Source organism: Mobula hypostoma, chromosome 5 (assembly GCF_963921235.1).
Source record: "Mobula hypostoma chromosome 5, sMobHyp1.1, whole genome shotgun sequence".
NCBI lineage: Eukaryota > Metazoa > Chordata > Chondrichthyes > Myliobatiformes > Myliobatidae > Mobula > Mobula hypostoma.
The window spans coordinates 91,781,697-91,802,935 of record NC_086101.1 but is presented as its reverse complement, the minus strand read 5'-3'; the positions used below and the strand labels follow the sequence as shown (position 1 = coordinate 91,802,935).

At 41.1% G+C, this 21,239-nt stretch overlaps 1 protein-coding gene across 1 annotated transcript; it reads right to left on the bottom strand.

The window, feature by feature from the left end:
* Positions 1–17,533: 17,533 nt before the first annotated feature.
* Positions 17,534–20,590, bottom strand: LOC134346235 (C-X-C chemokine receptor type 4-like). Its single transcript, XM_063047549.1, has 2 exons — positions 20,454–20,590; positions 17,534–19,258 (listed from the first exon to the last, which is right to left on the bottom strand). The coding sequence occupies exons 1-2, from the start codon at positions 20,481–20,483 to the stop codon at positions 18,194–18,196; spliced, it is 1,095 nt and encodes a 364-aa protein (XP_062903619.1). The 5' UTR covers positions 20,484–20,590; the 3' UTR covers positions 17,534–18,193.
* Between the last annotated feature and the right edge of the window lie 649 nt (positions 20,591–21,239).

Below are 21,239 nucleotides of genomic sequence, written 5' to 3'. Positions count from 1 at the left end.
ACTCTTCCTTCAGTTAGTCCTGACGAAGGGTCTCGGCCTGAAACGTCGACTGCGCCTCTTCCTATAGATGCTGCTTGGCCTGCTGCGTTCACCAGCAACTTTGATGTATGTTGCTTGAATTTCCAGCATCTGCAGAATTCCTGTTGTTTGCGTTACTTCCAGAAGATGCCAGGTGTAGCACCTCTCCTTCCCAGGGAATGATCTGCATTACCCTGAAAGAAGATTCATGTGGATTTTGTGAAACCATTCATGGGCACAAATTTCTTGGTAGTAGTGGATACACTACAAAGTGACCAGAAGTGTTCCCAATAACCTCCTCTACAGCTATTGAAAAGCCTCTTCACAAGGACTGGTGTTCCAGAACACTTAGTTAGTGACAATTGACCACAGTCTGGTGCAGAACAGTTTCAGTCATTCCTGAAGACGAATGGAATAAGACATATTATATCTGCACCGTACCAGCCAGCTACAAATGGCTAGGTGGAAAGGTTTGTCCAGAGCCTAAAGAACGCACTGTGAGCAATGTCAGCAGAACACACTCCACTGACACTGAATCAGATGCTCGCCAATTTCCTCCTTGCATATCGCAATGCAGGATACTCCACAATCTACAACTCACCAGCTGTGCTGTTTCTGGGTCGTCCCTTGCTTGGATCTCCTCAAACCCAATCTCAGAAGGAGAATGCAGGACAAACAGCTGAGACAAATTGAGGGCTCCTCAAACAAGGAGTTTCGATATTTCACTTCTGGACAAGCAGTCCTGGCGAGGGACTACAGAGCTGATCAAAAGGGGGTACTCGGAATGACTAAGGACAGAACTGGATCACTCTCCTACACAGTGGAGATTGTGTTTGATGTCACCTGGAGACAACACATCAATCATATGAGGAGAGCAGAGTGAAGTGGTAGCTCTGAGTGAAAGTTAGCTACCACAATCAGAACCACTTCCTTTGCAGTTTCAGAGTCAACTCCTACAACCACCACAGAGGAGGCCCCAGAACCTGAGATTGTTCACCGCCACAGGTCTCACCTGCCAAGAAGAGTGAACCCCCTTGTCAGGAAAGATGTTATCCCACAAGAGTTATTAATCTTCCACAGCAATTAAATCTTTAGGCCTGAATGGGACAAATTGAAAATTGACTATGCTGCGGATGTCTGTATGCAGTAGTTGTACTATATAGCATACTGTGTATGTAGTTGTGATGCATTCTCTATTGGGCTGGATTTTATAGCCAAGCAGGGAGGAGTGTTGTGTTTTTAATAGTTCAGTAATAGTTTAGTAATGTTGTATGTATAGTTTGATTAAGCATTCTTGTTCCCTTAAATAATTCATTGTGAGTTATATGTAAAAATGGGTTAATTGTATACATCATCACACTACCACATGATGTGTGCGCACCTCGTTAAAGTAAACTTGAAGTTACATCCATATTCTTGGATCCCTGTATCTTCCTTTGAATTAATTTAATGTTTTGAAGTTACAACACATAACAAAACTGTTTATACCAAAACAATCGGATGCTTTCATCATTTTACAAACCTTCACCAAATCGCTTCAGTGCTTCCATGTTATGCAGAGACAGTGTGCTAGGTAGCAGAGTGTAATCAAGTAACCGACCAATAATACACACAAAATGCTGGAGGAACTCAGCAGGCCAGGCAGCACTATGGTAAAAAGTACAGTCGATGTTTCTGGCCGAAACTCTTTGGCAGGACTGGAGAAAAAATGCTGAGGAGAAGATTTGAAAGGTGGGGTGAAGGGAGAGAGAAACACCAGGCAATAGGCATAACAGAGGGGGAGGGTTGAAGGAAAGAGCTGGGAAGTTGATTGGTGAAAGAGACAGAAGGCCATGGAAGAAAGAAGAGGGGGTGGGTGGGGGAGAGGAACATCAGAGGGAGGCGATGGGCGGGCAAGGAGATAACATGATAGAGGGACAAGGGGATGGGAATGGTGAGGGGAGGGTGGAGGCATTACTGGAAGTTTGAGAACTCGATGTTCATGCCATCAGATTGGAGGCTACCCAAACGGAATATAAGGAGATCCCCCAGTATTCGTGTGTGTTGGTCGGATTTCCAGCATTGGCAGATTTTCTCTTGTTTGTGAGTTGACCTATAATGATTAGTGAGCATCCCTCATCTATAATGAATCACACCAGCTGATTTCTACGTCTGCCATACATATGACACGTCTATGTAAGGAGATGCCCCTGGTATGCGTAGTTGCATCCAAAAATGTGCAGTATGTCTTTAGAGGCTGCCAAAGTGAAATTTAAATGCTGTTTTCCTGACCAGGCCTCAGTCTGTGGAATCTGCCATTTGGAACTACCCACCGATAGCTTTCCTTGGAGTTATTCATTTCTCCTCAATGTTACCTGTCTGATTCAGACACTGAACTCTCAGCACTCAGTTCCAACCTTTATCCCTCAGAGACTCCACCACTACAGCAGGTGATTATGAGTTTAACCCCCATCCACAACCAATGTGATGTCCCTGTTCTAATGATGTTTTGATTGGGTATCATCCCAATCCCATGCACCTCTTGTGCTGATCCTTCTACAGACTTTGCCTCCCAAGTGGCCCCTGCAGTCCATGAACTGCAACCCATTTGTTCTCAGCACGTAATCAGTGTTGAGTCAACTGCAAAAAAGGTTGTGCTTCTCTCTTGGATCAAGAAGGCACCATTCCAGGACCTTCTCAGGGATAATTAAAGACAATTATTATATCTTAGCCTCTCAGCAATGCCCCCATCCAATGAATGTATAAATGACTAGTTGTTCCTAAAGATGCCTTGCACATTTTTGGATGCTACTATGTAAGGTTGCCTCCATGTGTAAACTTACCACATTTCTATAGAAATATAGACATACTCTGTTGCCCACCATTTCATACAACATTGTCTCACAGCAGATTGGAATGGAAATAGTTCATTCAACATTACTATTACTATTCATTTTTCTTTCAGGCTCCCCAGCCAGGGGAAACAGCTTCCCCACATCTGGTCTGTCCAGTTCCATCTGAATGTTATGTGGTTCTTCTCACGATTTTATGCAGAATAGTCTCTTAGAAAATAGCAATACTGAATTCAGACCTAATTGACTTAATTTCTCCTCATGTACTGCTTCCCCAGAAATAAGTCTGGTGAAATCTCTCAACTGCAAATCTTTTCCTTCTTAGATAAGTAGGCAAAACTCTTCATAACATACTTTAGTTGTGATCTCACCAAGGTTCCATATAGCCATAGTAAATCATCTTTACTCACCTATTCAAATCTTTTTGCTTTGAAGGCTAATGCTTGCTTCTCCCTTTTTAACTGTTTGCTGGATGTTTGCATTCTGAATCAGAATCAGGTTTAATATCACTGGCAAATGTTGTGAAATGTGTTGTTTAGTGGCAGCAGTGCATAGTAATGAAAAGTATAAATTATAATAAGAAGGATATCTAAAAAGTAAATCAAATAACTCGCACAAAAAAGAAGGGAGAAGTACTGAGGATGTTCCGGGGTTCATTGTTCATTCAGAAATCTGACTCGGAGGGGAAGAAGCTGTTCCTGAAATATTGAGTGTGTGTCTTCAGGCTCTTCTGCCTCCTCCTTGCTGGTAGCAATGATAAGAGGACATGTTCTGGGTGATGGGGGTCCTTTAATGATGGGTGCTGCCTTTTCGAGGCATTGTCTTTTGAAGGTATCCTGAATGCTGGGGAGGCTTGTGCCTAAGATGGAGTTGGCTGAACTTACAACTTTCTGCAGCTTTTTCTGATCCTGCGTAGTAGCCCCTCCATACCAGGTGGTGATGCAGCCAGTTACGATGTTCTCTACAGTCTTCTTCTTCTGGCTATCCATCCCATAGGATGATGATGGTTCCTTTCAGTTAGTTATTGAGGTGGTACTCCACTCCTCAGAAAGGAACAGCGTGTGCGTGAATGGATTTAGGTGAGTAGGGGGCTGCACAGGTCCAGACCCATCCTCTCGACATCCCCTCCCGGATCCAGCGGCATGGTGGGGTCCAAGACGGCTGGGGGAAGTTCTGTTGCAGTGAGTGGCCAGACCAAGCTTCGATCCAAGCGAGGCCCTTTCCGCGCTTCATGGCACATGTTTGCTAGATGGCCGTTGACCCGACGAGAGGGTTCATCCACCCTTTGACAGGTCTTGTTTTTCATCCTGCAGGGTGTCTAGCCTCCCTCCTCACCAGGCAAGCCTGGTGGGGGAGCCGGTTTAGTCATCGACCACCCGATTATGAGACAGGTAGTACTAGGTTACATGGTACCAGTAGCACTCAGACCAGTGACCTGCTCTCTACGGTAGGGGTCCCCAACCTTTTTTGCACGGTTTATTATTGACAATATTCTTGCGGACCAGCCGACCTGTGGGGGGGGGGTACAGTTGCCAATGGACAAAAGGTAGCAGTCAAATACGTTGTGTTTACCCCGAGAAAGACTACAATGTCCATGAAGCCTTGTGCGGGAGCCAGTGCGCATGTGTGTACGTGCTGATTTTTTTTCCACAAAATCGTTTGTGGCGATTCTGTTCGGGGGGGGTGTTAATCACAGCTGGAATATAGGTGATAAGTGTCTAATACACTCAATTTCGTTTCTAAAGGGGCTTATCTAACAGATTTAATATTTAACACACAGCGCATATTTTCCTCGCATGAATATGGTGATAAGGCAATTATCAGGGGAGGACAGGGGAGCTTCAAGTAAGTGTTGAATGAACTTCCAGTAGAAGTGGTAGAGGCAGGTTTGATATTATCATTTAAAGAAAAATTGGATAGGTATATGGACAGGAAAGGAATGGAGGGTTATGGGCTGAGTGCAGGTCGGTGGGACTAGGTGAGAGTAGCGTTCAGCATGGACTAGAAGGGCCGAGATGGCCTGTTTCCATGCTGTAATTGTTATATGGTTAGATAAGTCACTTATAAGTCAATAGCATCAATACATTTTAAGTAACGTTTGGATATTAAACACACAGCACATATTTTCCCTGTATGAACATATAAAATCATTGCAACACACCAATATCGCTGAATCAGTGGGAGCCCTGGGCTTGTTTTCATGCAAGCAAGACGGTGCCATCGAGGGGTGACTGGAGACAGTGATACTTGAAGGGGGTTCCTTATGTCCAGTCTATTCCGCAATTTAGTTTTCGTTGTATTCATTGCAGAGATGTGTTGGAAATGGAAGCAACGTTTTCAGTGCTTTCGTGGCTATCTCAGGATATTTAACCTTGACTTTGATCCAGAATGCCGGTGGAGATGTTATGTCAAACATACTTTTTAGCCCGCCGTCATTTGCAAGCTCGAGGAGTTGATCTCCTTCCCGCACTGACATGGATGACGCGTGCGTAATGACCTCGCATGCGTTCAAGCTCAACAGTGCGCGTGACAGGGAATGAGGAAAGGTGCAGCTGACTCCTATCGTCAAATCATATCGTTTCCTCGCGGCCCGGTAGCACATGCCTTCGGCCCGGTACCGGTCCGCGGCCCGGTGGTTGGGGACCACTGCTCTATGGTACACCTGTAAAAACTTGCGAGTGTCTTTGGTGCCAAACCAATTCTGATCAAACTCCAAATGAAATAATGCCACTGTTTGTGTATAGAGCTATTCAATCTGTATTTTACATCAACACTCCTCGGTGTAAAGCCATTTAAGTAATATGCTACTTTTCTGTTTTACCTGTTTATATGGATAATTTCACCTTTATCTCTGTTGCATCTACTATATATTTTTTCCTAGTCCTTTAATCTTCTGAAACTGCTTTGGAGCCTTTTTGTACTCTCCTTACATTCACAAATAAACATACCCAGTTTCACGTTAGCCACGATTGATTCACTCTTCTTTGTATTCTTATCGCAGGTGTTAACATAAATTTATTGTCATTCCTGCACTTGTTTTTTAAATATTACCTATCCTATCATGCTTTGCTATGATATATTATAGCCAATGTATTCTTCATTCCTTCATAGTTTCCTTTGTTTATACCTAGGACCACAATTTCAGATTGAACTACAGTATTTCATTTTGAATTTTAATGAAGAATTCTATCATATTCCGGTCACTCCTTCCTAATGACCCAGCATGACAATTCATCCTTTCTTGTTGTGGAATACCTAGCTTTGCGTGGACTGCTCAACATAGTGGTCCAAAAAGCCATCTCATTGTCTTCACGACCTTCTTGCTGATTTGACTTGATCGGTCTATCTGTGGACTAAAGTCACCCGTAGTTACTGAAATGCCCTAGATACATGGATTTTAATTTCAGTTTTTTGCCATCCCTTACATTATCACCACTGTATGGAGAACTATTTTATTTATTTATTGAGATAAAGTGCAGAATAGGCCCTTCTGGCCCTTTGAGCCATGCTGCCCAGCAGTCCCCAATTTGATCTTAGCCTAATCACAGGACAATTTACAATGGCCATTAACCTACCAACTGGTGGGGGCACTATGGAGCTATGAACCAAGATGGCAGCTTAATATGGAGGCTCCATACAACCTTGCACTAAACAACTTTAAAACCCTAAGTTAACAATACCAACTGAATTTAGGCTATGTCAAAAACGACTACAATCAAGGACTATGATTTCTTCACCCGAAAATGTGGCTCCAAAAAATCGAAAAGCAACACTCCATTGATGAAGCAAGATGAGGATGTTTCTAGCTAATGGTGGTGCTAGCTGAAGTAAAGTTACTTCGCTCTGAGTTTGGATAGATGACCGTCTGGGTAAGATCGCTAGCTCTGTCGTTGCCTTGGAAAACAAACTGTCAGAGGTGAAGTGAAATGTTGCTTCTAATACCACGCTGATGGAAGAGGCTGAAGATCAAATAATGATGGCAGAGGAGCACCTGGAAAAGAACAAGGCTGAGCTAACCAATGCCGTGAAACGCATTGCCTGCCTGGAATCCAAGACTGAAGACCTGGAGAATCGGAGTGGAAGGAAAAGCTTGCAGTTTTTCGGCCTCCGGGAGGGCGCTGAGGGAAACCAACCACTGCTGGAGTTTATACAAAACATGCAACCACACTGGCTGGAACTGGTCACCGACAGATCCTTCATTCTAGAAAGAGTTCACGGAACTCTAGCACTGCCAAAACCAAACCAGAACAGAGCGGTTCTCATTTGGCTCCTGAAATTTCAAGGTTGGGAGTTTGTTTTCCGCTCCACTAAACAGCATATTATCACGTATGAGGGAAACAAGCTTTTCTTCACTCAGGACCTCTCAGCTGAGACCATGCAACAGCGAAACGAGTTTAACACAGTCAGAAGTGTGTTTGTCGAAAAAGGAACTCCCCGTGGATTTCAACATAATACATGCAAATGAGAGTCCTCCACAATGGGAAAATACACCTGTTTTCATATCCAAAAGAGGCGGAAGATTTCCATCGAGGACACGCTTGAGGGGTCTGATTAAGGCAGTAGTCAGATTTGTTTATTTCCATACTCATGAGAATTAGCTGATACTGACTGCTTAACAGGTATAAGCCTACACTGAGTCCCAGAAGACATCTTTTCTTTTTCTTCCTTTATTTTTCTTTTACTAGAACTGCCATTTTAGCCACTATTATTCTATTCTTGAAAAGATACTGTATTTAAGAAGGTATTGGAAACCCTGGGTAATGTAGCCACTTGGGCAAGGATATCCTTCAAGGCTAAGAAGTCCAGGTGTATGGTGATCAGAAAGGGCAAAGTTACTAGCAAGTTTAGCCTCCAGGTTCAGGGTGAGGTCATCCCTTCCATCGAAGATAACCCGATAAAATGCTTGGAGAAGTGGTTTAATGTGTCACTGACAGATAGGGCCAATGTCACCAATGCTCTGAAGCAGACAGAGGAATTGCTGAAGAAGATCGACAAATCCGGACTTCCGGGTAAATTCAAGACCTGGCTGTACCAATACGGCATTCTTCCCAAGCTTCTCTGGCTCTTCACACTTTATGAGTTCCCCATGACTGTCGTAGAGGGCATCGAGAGGAAAACCAACAAGCACCTGCGGAGATGGTTGGGAGCTCCCCCAAGCTTCTCTTTAGTGGGCCTTTACATTCGTTCTGGGCAACTGCAGCTCCCCCTGTCATCTGTTGTGGAGGAATTCAAGGTGGCAAAATGCAGAGCTTTATTAAGCTTGAGAGATTCTAATGACGTCTTGGTAAAGCAAGCGGGGTTACCACCAGATCTGGGCGTAAGTGGGCAGCCAACGCAGCTGTGGAGGAGGCAGTATGTTCCTACTGAAGCTGCGAGATATCATTGGCAACCCCTGAGTCGGGCGGCAAGGCCTCGGCTCAGTTCACTTCCAGAAGTGGGGAAATGCAAGCATAAGGAACAGGCGAAACATGATACAGGCAGAAGTACGGATCCGTGAGGAAGAGAAGCAGATTTCAAAGGCAGTGAAACAAGGGTCCCAGGGTGCCTGGACAAATGGGATCTGCCTAGGCGCAAGATCTCATGCGCAGAGTAATGGAGACTGGAGCCCTTCCGTATTTCCCTCCTCTTGCGATCCGTGTATGACACCCTTCCTTCACCATTACATCTGTACACATGGGGGATGAGAGAGGACCCGAACTGTAAACTCTGTGGTCAAAAGGGGACACTGGCTCATGTACTGTCCGGGTGTAAAACAGCTCTAACTCAAGGACGGTATAGGTGGCGCCATGATAAGGTCCTACCGGCTGTTGCTGACACACTAGAGCGGGAGAGATGCAAGAAGAGGACGGCTGGCACGGATTTGAGGAAGGCCATCACCTTCATCAAAGAGGGAGCTAGGTTTTTCGTAACCAAACAACCAAAGCCCAATCTGCTGCTAACGGCCAGATCCTGGGAGATGAGGGTCAATGTGGGAAGGAGGTTGCGGTTCCCGGATGTGGTGCTCACAACCCTACGCCTGGACATTGTACTGTGGTCAACGGAAGACAAGAAAATAATTCTGGTTGAGTTGACTGTGCCGTGGGAGGAGGAATGGGAAGAGGCCCATGAGAGAAAGGCCTTGAAGTACCAGCCCTTAGTGCAGGAGTGTAAAGACAAGGGATGGCAGGCATGGTTGTTCCCTGTGGAGATCGGCTGCAGAGGTTTCCCAGCCAAATCAGCATGGCGGTTGTTGTCAGATCTGGGCCTGGATGAAACGAGCAAAAAACAAGCAGCTCGAGGGATGGGGGAAGAGGCAGAATGAGCTTCTTGTTGGATTTGGAGTAGGCGGGAGGAGGGGAGCTGGAAGCCAGGAGCAGACGGGCAGTGATTAGGCCCACCAGCTGAAGAGTGTCTGGGTTAAGGGTCGAAACACTCGGTGAAGGTTGGGAACCACCTGATGACATCTGCTCCTGGCTGAAGGTTACGGTTACCTTAACTGGAGAATGCACCCTTACAGCTGTATGTAACAAGTTTATACAGCCAGAATAGCTTTATTATTTTGTCTTTTTTTATTATATACAACATTTTTGTTTGTTCAAACCTTAATTCTATTGAGATGGGACTCCTTGGATCTGAATGAACATTTATAATAGACGATACTGGCATTCAGTTCAGTGGCTACTTTGACTTTATTTTTATGCTAAATGGGTTGAATATGTAATGTTCTAAGATATAATAATGTGCATGGTTGATGGACACCACTAGTTGCCATAGTTTGGCTGCTCCTCCATAGATCAGCACAAGCTCTACAGTTCTTTGTTTTGAGTAAGGGAGGGGGAATTCAAGAGTTCAAATGTCTAGATGTGTAAATGCATATGTGTTTTTTGTTTTTCTATATGTATGTTGTGCACCCAACACAGCAGTAATATTTCTTACTCCTTTTCCTGGTATAATTGACATGTACTATATATGGAACAGACGAGCACTCAGAATATCTTCAATATAAAAGTCACGAGCTGAAACATTAGGGGACTAAAGAAGTTAACCAAATTGAAACAGGTTATAAATAGGATCAAACATTTTAAGTACAAAATAATTTTTCTTCAAGAAACCCATCTGACAGTCTCAGATATTAAACTGGTATGGAATAGATGGCCTAGCCAAGTATTATATGCAACATACAACAACTATGCTAGAGTTGTACTTATTCTTATTCATAGAACAATACCATTTCAAATTATGAAAACAATCCAAGACTCTGCCGGAAGGTATGTTATTACGCAAGGTAATATCCTCTCTTTCACATTAAACCTAGTCAGTATATATGGCCCAAATGAGGATAATCCTAAATTTTTTGAAGATTCCTTCCTTACTTTGTCCACTTTACGAGGCTTTTATATCATTGGAGGAGACTTTAATTGCACTTTAAACTCAGCAATGGATCGCTCTACAGGCTGTGATACCTATAAGGCACAAACCAGAAAATTACTAAAACAATACATTGTGGATATAAATTTGGTTGAAGTATGGAGAGAACAAAACCCTGGCAAAATAGAATACTCTTGCACTTCAAGTATGTGTAAATCTCGTTCTCGTATTGATTATTTTCTTGTCTCCAGAGAGCTCTTATCAAAGATTAAAAGTTGCTGGTATGATAGCATAGTAATAAGCGACTGTGCTGTGATTTCATTAAGTATTCATATAGAGAAATTTATTCACAGTCCCCCTAACTGGCGATTTCAGGCGAGATGGCTACAAAACTCAGACTTTGTTAAATTTCTGGGAACTAAAATAGATAGTTATTTTGAATACTGATCAAGCTAGTGCCAGCACGAGATGGGAGGCGTTCAAGGCATATATTAGAGGAGAAATCATTAGTTATACAAGCTCCAAGTCCAAACAACAAAAGATAGAGATGAAAACTTTGGAAAAACTAACTAAATCTTTAGAGATAGAACTAAATGAAAGGGATGATCCAACAAAACAAAGAGATCTGCTACTTTTGAGAGTCAAATATAATAAATTATCTGCTGATAAAGCTGCAAAAAGTTTAATGTGGCTGAAGCAATCTTATTGCAATCAAGGAGAAAAAGCTGGGAAACTTTTGGCATGGAGAATTAAAAACTAGTCTGATAGAGCAATTAACAGTATAATAACCTTTTCAGGAAGCCTAATAGTAGACCTATTGGAAATGAATAACTGTTTTAGAGAACTTTATGAACATTTATATAGATCAGAATGCCCCCAAGCCTCAGAAGAACGGGACAAATTTCTTGATCAGTTTCAATTCCAGACACTGACAGAAGATGCAAAAAATGAGTTAGATAGAGGTTTAACAAATGAAGAGTTATCATAGGCTGTCCAAAATATTAACAGTGGTAAAGTGCCAGGGCCTGACGGCCTACCAATTGAATTCTACAAAACATTTCAAGAAAAATTATTAGTCCCACTCTTGAATATGTATGACAAATCTTATTGGAATGGAACTCTCCCATCCTCTTTAAGGCTGGCAATAATATTACTGATCTTGAAGCCAGACAAACCTCCTACAGAATGTTCCTCATTTAGCCCGATAAGTCTAATTGGATCAGCCACAAAAGTAGTTTGTAAAGCCTTAGCAAGAAGATTGGATCCTTATATCCCACATCAAGTTCATAATGATCAGAATGGTTTTGTACAAAAACGCCAAGGAGTCCATAATATTAGAAGAGTTCTTAACAGAATTCATGAAAAATTTGACGCTAAAGATACAGCAGTATTATCACTGGATGCTCAGCAGGCCTTTGATAAAATAGAATAGCCATATTTATTTAATGTATTGCCTAGATTTGGATTTGGAAAGAACTTATTTAAGTGGATTCAGATTTTATGTACAATCCCAATAGCCAGAGTCTTAACAAATAGTATAGTTTCTAAACCAGTCACCCTGGTACGATCTACTCGCCAGGGATGCGCTTTGTCATCGATGTTGTTTACACTGGCCATAGAACCCCTGGCTACGGCAATAAGAACGCCATAGCTATCGGGCATTCAGCTAGGAGAACAGAAACATACAATATCCTTACATGCTGATGACATGATTCTTTTTTTAACAAATTCATCCATCGGTATTCCAAACTTAATGTAACAGATTGAATTGTTTGGGCAGTTCTCTGGTTACAACATTAACAACTCAAAATCATCAATACAGTACTATTTTTGAACAAAGAAGAAAGACTGAAACCAGTCATAAAAACCCCACTGAAAATGCAAAGGAAGGATTTACCTGCCCTGGTGTCAAAATTACCCCTGAAATTAAAACGATCGTCCCAACAAACTATGACCCACTAGTGGACGAAGTGAAAGAGATGTTGGGTCTATGGATAACAATGCCCATATCAATGACTGGCCGTATAAACATGATCAAAATGAATATATTACCAAAATTTCTATACCTTTTTCAATCACTTCCTCTCCCACTACCAAAATCATTTTTTGATAAGCTTAATAGTATTTTTAGTAAATTCATTTGGAATAATAAAAAATCTAGACTGAGCCTTATGAAAGGGGAGGGCTACGGCTCCCGAACCTGAAATGGTATTATTGGTCTGCTCAGTTACGTTCTGCAATGTTTTATTTCTCAACGGAGGCCCTTCCAGCCTGGGTGAATATTGAACAGGCATCAGTACCAAACCTTCCATTAAAGCTCTATCTGTACTCTGCAGATCTGGAAAGAACAACTGAGAACCCTTTCCTCAAAAATACGACTGACATCTGGTAGAAAGCACATCAGCATATTAAAGATACTCCTTGCATCTCTCGCTTCTCCCCAATATGGGGCAATACATACTTCAGGGCAGGAACAGCAGATGGTGGTTTCAGAATCTGGGCAGACAAAGGTGTGCAGAAAATAGAGGACCTTTATATGAATGGTAATCTTATTACATTTGATTAATTGTGTCAGACATAACATATTCCTAAAAAACACTTCTTAAATATTTGCAACTGAAAATATAAGCATTCAGTATCTGAACCACCACTATCACATCTTGAAAATCTTATACTCCTAAACCTAAAGGGGAGGAGTCAGATTTCTTTATTCAATACAGCTTTGATGTCATATGATAAGGAGTCCACCATTGACAGGCTGGAGGCATGGAGACTGGATGTTCAAGAGGACATACAAGAAACTGAGTGGGAAATGGCATGCTTAAAAGACCAAAAACAATCAATTAACACGAGAATGAAGCTATTACAATACAAATGGTGAATGAGAACTTACATTCCCCCGGTCAAACTGAAGCGTTGGACCCCTGACATCCCGGACACTTGTGTTAAATGTTTAGAAGAAAAGGGTGCTCTGTTTCACTGTGTATGGGACTGTCCAAAATTAAAAAAATACTAGAAAACTGTTGTTCAGATCATATCTGAGATCGTTGGAGTAAAGATGCCTCACTAAGCAAAAATGTGTGTACTAGCTATATATCCAAAGAACTTTACTGTTAGTCCAAAACAGTCAATTTTAATTGACTTTGGACTCCTGCAGGCCAGGAGGATGATAGCTTTATCTTGGAGAAAAATGGATATACCTTCGATACATGTATGGGTGAAGGAGATGGCATCTTGTATTATATTGGAGAGACTGACTTACATAAGCAGAGGAAGGGCAGGAGAATTTGAAAAAATGTGGAAACCTTTATTGGAGTTTCTTGGACGTCAAGGTGCACAGTCATTTTGAAATAGCTGTGCGTTGTTGAGTGCTTCTACAGTTCTTTTTCTGATGTGTTTTTCTTTTATTTCTTTATTAAATATGTGAAGTATGTGAAATGTTATATCTCTTTTCATTTGATGATTGTGAAAACATGAGGACGTATTCCACTATTTAGTTTAATTATTATTATTGTTTATTTGTATATGGGAAATATATGTAAAATTCAATAAAAATATTGTGTAATAAAACCTGTCAACTGGTACATCTTTGGACTGTGGGAGGAAACCGGAGCACCTGGAGGAAACCTCGGTGTTCACAGGGAGAATCCCTGCAGGCAGTGGCAGGAATTGAACCCCAGTCGCTGGTACTGAAAAGCGTTGTGCTGACCACTACACCACCGTGGACACCTCCCAACAATGTCTCCACCCTTCCCGCATCTTTGGTGCTGCTTGCCTCCACCTGAACAAATTCCACAGCTTCTTCTTCTGAACTATTACTCTGCACGATTATTGCACTGCCTTCGTCTTTTATGAATAATGCCACCTACTTGCTTTGTTATATTGTGGGTTCTTTTAAATCTTTGGATATTCAGCTCCCGTCTTGGCTATAGTACTTGCAAAAGTCTTGGGCACACAAAAAAAAAATTCTGTAAAGCGATGATGCTTTCAAAAATAATGAAACGAAAAGCTTCTAAATGTCAAAAAAATTACTATGAAGAGCAGTAAACAGTAAAAAACTAAACCAAATCAATATCTGGTGTGACCACCCTTTGCCCTTCAAACTGCATCAATTCTCTGAGGTACACTGTCATGCAGTTTTATAAGAAAATCGGCTGGTAGATTGTTCCAAGCATTTTGGAGAACTTGCCACCGTTCTTCTGCAGACGTTGGCTTTCTCGTTTGCTTCTGTCTCTCCAGGTAATCCCAGACAGCCTCGATGATGCTGAGATCAGGGTTCTGTGGAGGTCATACCGTCTGAAATTATATTAAAAATCTATGGTGTCTAAGAATTTTGCACAGTGCTGAATGTCTGTATAACAGCAAACATTTCATATCAGTTAGTGCCTATTTGCACTGTTACTAATTTTCTTTATCGTGAATGCTTCAAGATTCATGGACGAGATAGGCCAAAGAGCCTCTCTCTGTACTGTACTTTTTTATGACTCTGTGACTCATAGACTCTCATTTAGATTCAGCACTTTCAGACTTGCCTTTAGATATCTTGATGCTTATATTTGTACTAAAGACCAATTTGTCTTTTGTAATTTTCTTTCCAATATCCTATTGATAACACTATCCTTTGTTTGTATGATCTGTGCATTACTGATGTTATTTGGCTAATCTTACCCCAGTCATTTCCTGTTCTGCTTCGTGTTCCTGTCTCACCCTCTAAATTTCCCACCACTGGGATCCTCAACAATTGACTCCCCCACCCACCCTCCACAATTTAGTTTAAAAGGCTATTTAATTCTCTGGTGACTGATTTATTAGAAATACAGCCTTCTCCCCCCACCCCCCCACTCTGGCTTTGCCAAGTTATTTAACTCATTTGAACATATTTCTAAACAACAGGAATTCTGCAGATGCTGGAAATTCAAGCAACACACATCAAAGTTGCTGGTGAACGCAGCAGGCCAGGCAGCATCTCTAGGAAGAGGGACAGTCGACGTTTCAGGCCGAGACCCTTCATCAGGACATATTTCTGATGTCTTTGTGGCAATGTACCTGCTGACTCACAGTAAGTAAGCCTTGCTTGAATTTATCTCACCTATATCTTCTAAACGTTCTGTAGCATGCACAACTGCTAGATATTGGAGAGGTTAATTTTGCCAGTGCAGATTAGTTATGAAGTTGCTTAAATCAACTTTTGTTCTCCGAAGGCAGTGATATGCAGTTTTTTATTGCATGCTATAGATTAGGTCAATCAGCTATGGAATAAAATTCTCTAAAGGAGTACTTGACTACACAAGAATAATTAAGTCCTGATACACAGTTTCAGCCTGAAGAGGTGAAAATTCCTTTCCTTTTACAATTGTTGCTTGACCTGCTGAGTTCCTCCAGCAGATAGATTTTTCGCTTCAGATTCCAGCGCCTGCCGTCTTTGCTGTCTCCAATGCTTAAGACTTTTTTGACACCCTTAAATATTTATCCAATGGCTTTTCCATTGGATTTGCATATTATGATTGAAACAACATTGGGAATCTGATGATTAGAATTAAATTCCTCACCCCAACAAGATTGAGCGGAATAATTTCAGTCCGTTAACTCTTAGTTCATCAACAATGACATCTTGAAGTATAAACTGGATGACTCAATTTTTCACCTGCAATGTGTTGATATTTTTCACAAACCCTCCATATTGAATATGTTCATAGAAAAAGCAATGCACAATAGTTTATATAGTCCTGCTTCAGATAAAAAGCAGGTCCCGAGGAAACCTAACATTATTTATTATTCCAATTCATAATCACTTTTAAAACCAGTTATTTTGGTTGTAAATTGTAAGGGAAGATTATTATTCGGATAATTTTTCATGGCAGCAGGACCTCCCAAGATGTTTTATAGCCAATGAATTACTTTTGAAGTGCAATTGCTATTGTAACAAAGGGAAGGAAATAAATACAGTAGTTGGTACACAATAAGCCTCCACAAAATAGCAACGAGAAAATCTGTGAGAAACTCCAGTTACATCCTCCTCTTGAGTCAGCTGATGTATCGGATCTCTCTCCATTACCAGAGCTGGCCAGAGGTAAGTATGATATGGGCCATCGTGTCACCATTTTCACTCTACTATTTTGTGGGATTTTGCTGTGCATAAGTGGACTGCATCCTTTCCTGTGTCACCACTGAATCCAACAAACTGCCATGATCAGCCTCTGAATTATTTTAACTTTGAACTATTAACACACATAAAATGAAATAAATTTGTTTAAAACACCTTATAATATTAAAACCCAATTAAAACATCAAGGTGAAGTAAACAAAATGAAATATATACTATTTACCAGCATTTTTTTACTTAATCTGCCATCTTGTTAATGGTAACCTGGGTTTAACAAGGACTGACATGATTCTTTTAAGTAAAAAGTGCAGGTATGTTTATCATTATTATACTCCAATTTAATGTTTTTATTTGGGTTCTCATATGGTAACATGCTCCAAATATATTTATTTATTTTCCAGGATTTTTTGGAAGTATTTACGAGGGGTGATTGATAAGTTCATGGCCTAAGGTAGAAGGGGATGAGTTATACAGATCTCATTACATGCACGTGTAGTTCAACTCTTTGAGTGAAAATGCAGAAAGTTTGAAGTTAATAACTCATGTCCTTCTACCTTAGGCCATGAACTTATCAATCACCCCTGCTGTGGACCACTTTCTGGAGGTCCAAGAGGCTGACTTCTGCAAAGAAGGGATCCGTATGCTCCATGACCGCTGGACTAAGTGTGTAAATGTAGGAAAAATAAATGTGCTAGGTTTGCTAAAATTGACTCCTTCTACCTCAGGCCACGAACTTATCAATCACCTTATCGAGATCTTTTTATATGGGATGATTGTAAACTGAGGAGTTCCCTGATCGTTAGCAGGAGCAAGTAAGCACCTGAAGCTCCTACCCTTCTGCAAGGTCCTTTCTACACTAAGTATTTACCATTAATTTATGTGGTATAAAGATCACTGCCAATGGCAGTAGCTCATGTCTCTTTTCCATTTGACAAGCAAGAGTGAGGTAGATTTTGTAAAACTTTACAACAATAGTGTTGGGTCAAGTTCCTGGGATTTGGACCAGGAATGATGAAGGAACAGGTATATAATTCCAACTCATATTGTCATGTGATCTGAAGTGTTTCCATTCTGAAGCATTCACTGTATTGACCTTCACTGTGTTGCAAGTACTGTGTTAGATTTGAGAGTCAGAGTTCCTTAATATTTTGCAAGGCTTGTGTTCCTTGAGAACAATTTTGCAAAGTTGGACATTAAGTTATGGAAAGAAATACATCATGAAATTTTATATAAGAAATAAAAATTTATTTATATTTTATGTTTCAGAGTCTCAGATCCATTTTCAGGGAGCTCTGATACAAATACAAATAATCTTGACCAAGATTCAAATCAGCAGTTCATGCAGGTTACAAACAACTCATTTGACCTCAGTTACATCAAAATCCATAACAGTTTACAACTTCAGGAAGCAAAAATCATGTAACAATCTTACACAATAGCAAGCTTTATTTACACTTGTAGCAATTTCGCAAAGTTTCACTCTTTTTAAAAGCATGGAGAAGCGAGCAAAAATCCAATGAAACAAAATAGAATAAAAATTATTCTTCAAAAAAGGCAAAACGGAATTGGAGACATAAATAACCCTTTGTATAAATAATAAACATAAGAGACCCTGCAGATACTGGAAATCCAGAGCAACACACACAAAATGCTGGAGGACCCCAGCAGCTCAGGAAGCACCTATGGAAAGTAATAAAGTCGACGTTTTGGGCTGACTGTTTATTCATTTTCATGGATCCTACCTGACCTGCTCAGTTTCTTCAGCATTTTGTGTGAGTTGCTTTTGTATAAATAGCAACTGCGACATTAAAATAATGGAAAGACATGTAAAAATCGACACACACACAATAAACTTGGAATTAATGCAGTGTTCTTTGACTTCACACCAAATAATCTAACAACTGGACTGAAGACTGGATGATTCTGACTCGGTAGAAACTGATGGGTGGGTCCCTCTTCTGTCTCTTCCTTGAAGTTTTTTCATTGAAGAGCATCTGGTGTGTTCGGAGTGACTAAAGACTCTACGGGTGTAACTTTTGAAGTTCACGCCGACAAAAGCGTACAGAATGGGATTCAGACAACAGTGGAAGAAGGCGATGGCTTCAGTGATCGCCATCGAGGTGTACACAATCTGCTCCATACTGCAGGAATACTCGCTGCCTTTCATAAGCATCACGGTGTCAATGGAGATGACGATGTAATAGGGAAGCCAGCAGATGAAGAAAGTGACGATCAGGATGATGGTGATTTTTAGGGCTTTGCGCTTTTGAAAGCCAGTGGAATGGGAGAGTCTGGAGATAATAATGCAGTAACACACCAGGATGACCAGACCCGGGAGAACGAATCCCACCGCTATCCCTTGGATTCGGAACGCGATCAGCCAAGACTGGTAACTTTCCTGTGGGTAAATGCGCTCGCACACAATTTTGTCGATGAGATTTCTAGTTTTCGCAAATACCATATCGGGCACAGTGAGAAGAATAGCTGGTAACCAGACGCCCACATAGACTAAGCGATTAACCAACATCTTCCGTGGGCCGGTACTATTGGTTGCATGCACGACCGCATAGTAGCGGTCTAGACTAATGAAGGCCAGAATTAAAACACTGCTGTATAAGTTCACGGTGTAAATGATGTGAATGATCTTACACAGCGCGTCTCCAAAATACCAGTTGTGGCTGGCGTCGATGGACCAGAAAGGTAGGGTCAGAACGAAGAGCAGGTCGGCCACGGACAGGTGTAGCCTGTACTTGTCGGTCATGGTGCGGTACCTTCGCTGGTAACCCATAATGACCACAACCAGGCCATTCCCAACGATTCCCAGCACGAACAGGAGCGAGTACACACACGGGAAGAAAATACTTCTTAAGTACGTGTTATCTCCGTTGCACATGGCCCCTTCTTCATACGTGTAATTAAAAAGGTAGCTCTCATTGTGATCCAAAAAATTGCCGTTGACCTGTTGGAAAGTAAACAATAATCATTATACTAAAACTATAAGGCCCATGTATTAAGGCCGGTTTTCCAATTGAATAGCAAGCAAACATTCGCTTTATTTGTGTTTTAATTTATGAGAATGGCAACAAATGATTAGAAATTTGCTTTAGGGTGAGGCAGAACAATCTGAGTACATTTCAACCACTTGCAAGTCGCATCCAAAAAAAAAGGAATCGGGTTATATAAACAACTATCTGCGAAGATGCAATATTGCGACAAAATGATCAATGTGGAACGGTGTCTGTTTTGCAGGAAAGGGGAATGTTAGATGGCGTTTACGGCGTGGTTCCCAAAGCTACTATATTAACTGATTCGTGCCTCAGTGAATTGCCTCCTGTGGGTTTGTGAGCACTCTGCATCGCGAATGGTCGTCTCAGTGGTACTACTACTTAAAACAAACCCTTCGTTACTCATTTCAAATCTCCTCACCGTTCCTTGCCCCGAATCAACTTCTGCAATTTCAGCCCTCGAAATTTATATGTTTCAGTCAGAAATATGCGCAGCATGAGCAATAATCAAACTTGAGAGAATATTCTACAGATCGGGGATTTTGGTTTGTTATCTGAAGTTTTTTTGGTGCGAAAATGAAATATCTTTAAGTTGTTTAAATAAAAAAAAACTATCTTAAGTGTTCCTGCAAGATCAGAGGAATGCTGAGTGTGTGGTATCCGTCAAAGCCACAACAATATTTTGAAAAAGCAGATCATAACAACGCGCGCGGTAAAATTAAATTAAAATACGGAACTAACATAGTGAAGTTGTCGAATCAGATCACTTTTACAAAATTCTCTTACAAACTATCAGTTGACATAAAATTAATTTTCTGTTGAAGGCAACCAAAATTACAACACATACTTAAGATATGGAATCTAGATGGTAAAACTCAAACTCCCGGCAATTAGGTTCATGTGTCAAGAATAATCTAAGAATCTTACGATCGATCCGAAACTCCACGTTTTGTAGTGTTGTGTCATCTTTAGAAAATATGCACGGTTTATAGTTTTAGTTTACGCACATAAAAACGCAGTTAAAATATCTTAAAAATTATTTTAAAATAAAAAGTAAATATACAGTTGAACAATTTACTGTTAGTATTATTAACAGACACAATGGAAAATGCAGAAATGAATTTCAATATTAGTTAATGTTCTTCTTACCAGTTCTTCAAAGTCCGTATAGTCGGACATACTGCGCGATTTACAGTAGATCTATCTGTTATTCTAGCGGAAGTTGAGCTCTCAGTGAGTTCTGGATGTGTGAAGAAGTCGGCACGGTTTTAAAATTAAGACTAATTCCCACTTGTTTTTGCGCATGCGCATTCACCAGCCCAGCCCAGAAACCGGCAGCTATGCCCTAACTGTTAACTAGTTCGAGGGGCGGGGCAGTGAACCGTACACTACTATGCGCGAAAGCTACAATATTACATATTTACATGTGTTTCATATTACAATTCGATGAGGAAATTAGAATGCCTAATATCATACATGCAGTCAACAGAAATCTGTTTTATGAAATGTGTGCGTATTTTTATGCATCTTCAGAGAGATTGCAAAGCCTGTTGGTACATACGTGATATCAGAATGCCCGTGAAGTCAGGACGAGAAGCTACTTAATGAGGAAAGGGAATAGATTGGTGAATATCATTCCCCCCATTTTCACTGTTCAGGAACCAGCCCTCATTAGGGGAACAGAGGAGGAGAGGATCGGTAGTTTTGAGGCTCTCTGTACAGGGACCAGCATATTGAAGGATGTTCCACAGATAAGATCTTGTCAGCCTCACTTATTCTCCAGCGGCAATTTCCGCTGTGCTTCAGAATGGCCCCAGTTTAGTTCTACAGGCTTCGCACAACTTCATGAATAACCAATTTACTGACGCCCATTTCGGGCTTTGCCAGGACCACTCAGTTCAGGAAATCATGACAGTCAAAGAGCTGAATCCAGGA